The 7911-nt window shown below is 38.7% G+C and overlaps 1 protein-coding gene across 3 annotated transcripts in view; it reads right to left on the bottom strand.

Annotated features, from left to right (window-relative positions):
• Positions 1-7911, bottom strand: part of PLA2R1 (phospholipase A2 receptor 1) — an 82074-nt gene that overhangs the window by 44097 nt on the left and 30066 nt on the right. For all 3 annotated transcript variants that reach the window (XM_019554038.1, XM_019554037.1, XM_019554039.1), the window contains one exon: positions 4426-4538. In XM_019554038.1, the coding sequence (XP_019409583.1) occupies positions 4426-4538 (113 nt within the window). The remainder of the gene's footprint in view (positions 1-4425; positions 4539-7911) is intronic.

Genomic DNA, 7911 nt, shown 5'->3' with positions numbered 1-7911 from the left:
GGCTGGACATAAGGAAGAATTTCTTTACTGTCCGAGCCCCCAAGGTCTGGAACAGTCTGCCAGCGGAGGTGGTTCAAGCGCCTACATTGAACACCTTCAAGAGTAAATTGGATGCTTATCTTGCTGGGATCCTATGACCTCAGCTGATTTCCTGCCTTTTGGGCAGGGGGCTGGACTCGATGATCTCCCGAGGTCCCTTCCAGCCCTAATGTCTATGAAATCTATGAAATCTATGAAATTTTTGGCATCTTCTAAGCATGATTTATTCTGAAGAAAAGCACTTGTACTTGTCAAAGAAGGACAAAGACCCTATACAGGGAAATGCCATGTTAACAACCACTTTCTCAGAAAGTGCAATATGTCAACTGTAAACAAATAACTAAAACAATGATAAATGATGTATCATGAGGAATAATACTACTCTTGTGCCTTCTGTGAGGTACACAGTGCCCACAACCTGGATGATGGCAATAAGAGTTGTAGATGCTCACTGGGTGCATCTATATAAGACACTTTACTGTGCATTAGATTAACCTAATGCACAGTAAAGCGTCACTGTTTTCATGTGCATTGGACTTATCAAGCATCAGTCTAAAGCACAGTTTGCTAGTGCCAACACATACAGAAACTAGGTAAACAGCATATTAGGTAATGTGCAGTAGCACAGTTTTGCTCCGAGGCAGCAGGTGGCCACTGCTGCCTGCCTAAGCCCCAGTGCTGGGAGAGATGTGCTAGCTGCAGAGGCAGCTGTCTCCTGGCCCTGTGCACATCTGGACCTGGGTCCCTGCAGCTGGCACAGCTCTCCTGGGCCGGTGTGCATTGGGGTGGGTCCTGATATGCACCAGGCCAGGAGACAGCTGCACCTGCAGCTGGCAATACTCTCCTGGTTTCATGCACATTGGAACCAGCCCCCATACTCCCTGCCAGCCCCCAGGCTGGCATCCAGTGGAGCCTGGTGATCCCCCTAGCCATTGCAAGGTGGGCAGAGCAGGGCAGGAGCAGCCTTGGACTGCGCTGCTCCCATTGGGTATGTATCTGCGCCCAATAGAGCGCACGTGTAGATGCATTCCCAGCCACATCTTACTGTGTCTTATTTGACTGAGAAGTAACCTTACTGCAAATTATTTGCATGTGTAGATGCAACCACTGACTGTCGAAACTTAACCTGTCTCCTTATAATGTGAATTACACTTTTACTAAGATATCCATTGCATATTCATAGGGTGACAGTAAGAGACCTGCAAGCTAAATTCCTATGAACTTAAAACTTTGATTTTAAAATCAGTGCTTTAGACAACTATGTTCTTATTCTTGTTTAGGATTAGCAAGGATCACCTGAAAGGATTTTGTTTTTTCATCCCACAAATAATGCAGGAATCTGTCCTTTCCACAAAACTAGTTATCATACAACTGGCTTCTAAATGTAACTGGCCATGTCCACATGAGATACTTACTGCACAGTAGCTTGTTACTACCGCACAGTAGCATTGCTGGGCACAAAGCTACTGTGCAGTTGTAACAAGCTACTGTGCAGTAAGCATCACTAGGCAACTGTCCCGGGATGCTACTGTGTAGGTTACTGCAGTCATTTAGTACTTGGTTATGCAAGTACTAAATGACTGTGCAGTAACAATAGTGCAGTGGGCGTTTCGTGTAGATGTGCCCACTGTGTTATACCTGGCTGTTTCCCCCATTCAAAAGTTTTCTTTACACTGTAATCTCTTCCATAGTCTCCTTTCCACAATGGAACAGCTAGGTGGTTCTGTAAATTCTATTTATTTTATTCCATAACACTATTATCTCAGGACATTCGCAACATGTATGCAGAAAGGTCACTACTCCTTCACAACCAAGTTCAAATTGATTTATGGTTTCTAGATACAATATCTGGACTATGACCAAAGTAAATCCACTACAGTTTGACCAAAGGCAAACAGGTCTTTTGACCATAACAAATACAGTATATGAATAAATTCATTAATATTTGGTTAGAAAGTTCATATATTTAAATATTTTATCACATATGATAAAATAATATGCAAAAGACAATTGTTACACATTTTCTGTATTTGAGCAGTACTCATATAGAGGTTCATCTAGAAAGCAGCATCACACTCCAGTCCTAATTCAACAAAATGTTGAAGCATGTACTTAACTTTAAGGATAAGAGTAATTATACTGAAGTCGAGAATATATTGCTGCTCATTCCTAGCATGAAACCAGAGTGCTAAGCACCTTGTCAGGTAAAGGTCTGAGGGTCTCCATCTTTCAAAATACTCTCAACTCCCATTGATAAAGGTATCCATCCATATTTAAGACAACAGAAAGGTAGCAAGTACACTAGGGCTAGATATAGACATTTAAAAATCCAGAAGTGCAATCAATCAAACCTACGAAGGTTTCTCTGACAGATTTCTCTGCAGAGATTAGATCCGGAGCAAACAGAACACACATTAACCCTTTGGTTGGATGGGGCATGCATATGACTGCACTGGCAGAAACCAGAAGGCAGGGGGCACTCCTGCATGCCTTCCAGAGTAGCTTCTCTCCCCACCCCTGCCCTGTCCAGCAGTGGCTGTCAGCAGCAGTGCAGGGAGGGTCATCCCCCACCCCAGCTGTGCTTGCTTGGGTCTAGGTGTGCCTGGCCTGGCCTCTGCCCCCCTCCCTGTGTTGCTGTAGCATGGCTCTCAGTCCTGGCTCCTGCTGTCTCTGTGACAACCCAGGGTTGGGGCTGGCCCAGCACTCAGCTGGAGCAGACAAGTGTGGGCCAATGTTAGCCTGCCCACCCTGTGAGGGCAAGTTAGTGGTGACCCACAAAACAGCCTGGGATGCTGAGGGATTGTGATCTAACTTGATTTGGGAGGGGATCTGGGACAGAAGTTCGACAGACCAGTCTAAACTAAACTGATTAAATCTGACACTACATGCATCCAGGTTAGATTGGGTTCTGCCATTTTTAAATTAGTCTGTGAGTGCTGAACTTCTGTTCTGTTACAGGTTTAGACTGGTTTACAATCACTTATACTGATTTATGTGTAAAGTCTGTACCTAGCCAAAGAGGCAGAAAAGGACACAAAAACAGTGATCAGAATATTGATGTCTTACATTTACAGGAATAATACACACCAATTTAGAGGCCAGCTACTATCTTTTTTCATCCTAGTTAACTTTTACAATCAATTTTCAAAGAGAGTAAGAAGCCAGATTACAGGCACATTTGTCCTCTGACTCCAAGCTACTTTTTTACAACAAAGGGAGACCTGTTAGCATTGGACTTTTCACACAACTAATTATGATGGAGAGAATAAAGATATTATATTTGTAGTAAAATAACAAGCCTACAACCCCACTTATTTTATTTGTATCCATGAGCCGTTAACTAGTAGTATATCCACAACAGCATACTTTGTTAATGATTTAATTGATTGGTGAATACCAACTTATTTTTCTTATCTTCCCTCACTGGCTGTATAGAAACTATGGGTGGTTGAAACTTTTCCATTAAAATATTTTTCAGTGGAAAATTGGCTCCAAAATTAAAAAAATAAATTTTCAGACAAAATTGAACCGTTTCCTAGGAGTTGTCATCTAACCAGAGAGCATGGCCCTGAAAGGGAACTGTAGCCTAAGGAAGCCACACAACAGTTGCCATGAAACATAATACTTCCAGAATTAACATAGTTTAGCATTTATTTTTTCATGAAAACCTTGGGATTTGCCATAGGGAAACAAATCTTATCAGCTGTAATAGAAACTGAGAATTTCTTCCCAACAGTCATTATAGTGACACAGGTAAAAAAATGCGCACATGAATCCTTAATTTGGGAAATCAATACATCTCTCAGATTTGAATAGGAGCACACTTTATGGACTGCAGTATAGATCCAGGCAGTAGCTCAGGCAGAAATATGCTCAGAGAAAACATCAGGTATTTGAACATCTGCAATGATGAAAGCCTGCTATTGACATTGAACACTAAGTAAACAGAAGCAAGGAAGAGATGATAGAGAACTGAAGTCACAAAATTACATTAAACACCAATTTGTAAAGTTTAAATATGAAAATCTAAATTTATTAACAACATTACTAGGTAAACCTTTAAAGATTCATAGGCCGGAGACTGTGTAAATCTGTATAGGAAGCATTCAAGTTTCTGGACTCCTGCACACTTGAATTAAAGTGCCAGTTAGACAGACAGACAGACAGATAGCAAGTTAGTAACTGCTGTCTATTAAACTTCATCCTGACTCAGGAAGTAAACATAATGACAAAATGAACATTTGTTTTTTGTGAACATTAGTAATTAATTCCAGTTTTAAAGCAAGCTTGCTTATAAATGATAATCTTTTTCTTTACACAGAACTTTTTATAGGTAGAAGAGCTTTTGCTAGCAGTACTTTGCACTAATAAAAATGAATTAAGTACCTGTTTTTTACTGTTAGAAGTGTAGGCGGGCAGTAATAACCACTGGAAGCTTGTTCAAAACTTCGTGGGGTATTGTCGATTTTATAACAAAATCCACCATGTCTTTCCCATCCCTTAAAAATAAACATTATTTTTATGCATTATTGTGTACAGTATAAATATAAATATATATACAATTAGGCTGGCTGTCAAGAAACTGACAGCCTTCCGGTACTTTTACATTTTATCCCAATTCATGTTGTTATCTTCCATTTCTCCTTCTGCTTTGGTGAGGTCCTTGTCACTATAGCTGGATGACAGTCTGATGATCTGGGTTTCAGCAGCCCTATCGTTCATAGCATTGCTATGAAACTATTCAAGTCATAATTTGGAGGCGTGTTTGTACAGATTTTAAATAGATCAAAATATACATAAAAGAAAAAGAGCTTGAACAGAGATGAAACATGACGAATATCACAGCTCACTTCGTAAAAATGAGAAATTTATGTAAGTTAGTTAAATATGTGTGTGCACGTATACTTATGTTTTGGGAAAGTTCAATCAGAATCCCAAATTGAATCCAGACTTCAGAATTGGAGTCTAATGGGCCCAACCTGAAATACCAAGAGTGAAATTCAAGCCTGAATGAAGTCAGCAAGATTTCTGCCATTGATTCCAGCAAACCAGTATTTCACTTTAGTCTTAAAATACATAAACTTTGAGGAAGGCAATGACCTTGCATACATCAAATTCTTAACAGCCATCATTGACTTTATTCTCTTTCTTCCTCCAGAAAGCCTCCTTACACACCAGGTCACCAGAAGTTTGCTTGTCACTATTCTGGTAGTAAAAGAGAGGAAACAAATACCACTGAAGAGAAAATATTTTCTGCAGTTGTCTGAGGGGCACAATTGTTGCTACCCATAAGGATTCAGAGACAGCCCGAGATGTATGAAAGGATGTGGTAACACCTTTCCTGACTAGCAGCACCTTAACATAAAGGCTGTGAAAAGGCTGATTCCAGTCTTCAGATAAACAGCAACCAAAAAGCAGGGGCCTGAGAGAGCTCATGCTGTAGAAGCTGGCTGCACAGGCCCGAGAATGGTGGAATCAAACCTCCAGGCACATCTAATACAAAGCACTAGGACTAGGGCATAGTTATTTGCAATAACTCTAATTCTCTTTCCACCATGGCCTAAATATAGGAAACATTAAGTGCTGGGTAGTTCACATAAGCCAGGGTTTTGAAAGCTGTGCTCTGATATTTGTTCTTCTGATTTCATGCCAAATAAGGTTACTTTTCTTTTAGCTGAAGTTTTTATTTCTTCAAAGGCAAATGCTACATCTCTACTTTTGTAGAATAGTTTCCCTTACAGGGAAGTGTAGGAGAAAACTGCTTTTGTTTAAATTTGTTTCCAGTCAGGTCCAAAATTAACTCTGTATGTTATAAGCATGAAAAAAATCATTTAAATGGGAACAGAAAGAAAATATTAGCAGGTAATAAAAAGTTAAATTTTTTAAGAGTAAATTTAGCTGGATTTGATATTCCTACTTGTACAGAGTGCAATCATGGAACAAAATCATGTCTGTTGCACTCCAGAGAAAATGGCTTATTTTTGTACATTGTAGTTCACATATGTAATCATATGTTTTTTTCTAATAACCTGAAATGTTAACAACAGCTAAAATCTTACAGTAATTTTTTTTTCTGTTTTTAATCAATACAAATGGACAATGCCATTATTTTAGAGGTGGGGAAGTTTGTTAAGTTACAGAAAGACCACAGAAAGACCCTTTATTTTCTCTCTCTCTCTCACAGACTCACTGAAAAATGGTTCAGGACGGTTTACAAACAAATATTTCAATTGAGGCAGCTAAAATACTTGAAACATGAATAGCTTGTGCAGGAAGCATGTGCTTGTTTTTATTACTGCTACTTTATTGTGATGCACATAGGAACAAGATTAATAATTTATGTTCTGTTATCTGCCTAACTTGCTCTTGGAATATCAGTTTACTGACTCGGTCTTAGGGATGCATGCCAGGACATTTAGATACCTGTCTCTTTTGGCACAAATGTTTCATAATTCTTGTTGGCTTATAGCTGTGGTAACTCATTAATGATAACTTATATCAAAACTGTAGAATACACATTGCCTGTCAAACTCAACAACATTGGTATTAAAAGGTTGCAGCTGTTTCAAACTGAAGGCAGAACGTTTTTTCAACACTACCAACAATCCCAGCACTGACCTTTTACATGGCAAAACAAACAATTTGCGATCTACCTCTTATCATTATTTCCATTTCCTCTTTTTAAATACAGTATCTTCTCATTTCCTTGAATGTTTTAAAGAAAAAAATTATACTCCAATAGTGAAGGAAAAAATAAATGAAAGACAGTGTCACTATTACACAGTTATGTTTACAGCTGACCAAGTGATACATCCTGACCCTGGGGCGGGGGCTGGACTCGATAATTTTCTGAGGTCTCTTTCAGCCCTAATGTCTATGAAATCTATGAATCCTCATTATCTGCCACTCCTCCAATCTTTTTCATTGGCAAACTTGGTACCAAAAAGTCTGATATGGTTTTTTCTGTATTAATCATGTGCCACAAAGCAGTATTTAAATTCTTAAAACAAGTATAATAACTACACTACCTGGATCTAAATGATCAAACACAAAGAAACAAATATAATCTCTCCTCTGTACATTTTAGTGCTACATATATGGAAAGCAGAGCTATTTCCATAGCCCTCAGCATTTCCATAGGATAAACACTACTTCTGCAAAATGTTTGGAAAATGAAGCAAAGCAATACAGTTTTAAAAATCTACAAACACAATTTAATGATGATTAAAGAAAAACAAAGTGGAGGAGGAAGGGAGAAACTGACAAAAATTTCTGAAGGAGTGATGCATTTGATCAACGGTGGCAATTATTATCAAGAGCTTTTCTTCTGTCCAACTTCAGGGCTTATTTCAGGAAGCACTAAGACTATTCAGTCATTTTTAGTCTAATTCAAGACAACAAAAATAATGACTGAATGATAAAGCATGTGTTTATGTCCTATTGACATCAACATGACATGCACCTAAACTTAAAGTATGTGCATAACTGACATTGTGAATGGGGTTGGCATCCAGAAAGACAGAGAAGATGACTAGCACAAGGTTCTGCTTGCTTTTCTATTTCTTTTATTATTTTATTCCTTTATTTACTTATTTTCCTAGATTACTTCCTTTAGTGCTTTGAATATTATCATTCCTGTGCCTTTTTTACTCCTTCTGGCTGGCATCCAGCTACAGTAGGAAACAGAATTATATTAGTGTCATTTTATCTCAGTCATGGAAGTTGGGAAAGCAGCTGTATAGGAAGAGTCAAATTCTGTCCTAGAGAAAAAATGTATAAATATTTTTGATGAAATTACAGGAAATGCGATTGACCTTGACTATACAAAAGCTAGAGTTGGACATGACAATACCATAGTGACATACTAGGCAT

This window comes from Crocodylus porosus, unplaced genomic scaffold (assembly GCF_001723895.1).
Source record: "Crocodylus porosus isolate Cpor-Errol unplaced genomic scaffold, CroPor_comp1, whole genome shotgun sequence".
Classification (NCBI taxonomy): Eukaryota; Metazoa; Chordata; order Crocodylia; family Crocodylidae; genus Crocodylus; species Crocodylus porosus.
This window is presented reverse-complemented; position numbering and strand designations above follow the sequence as displayed.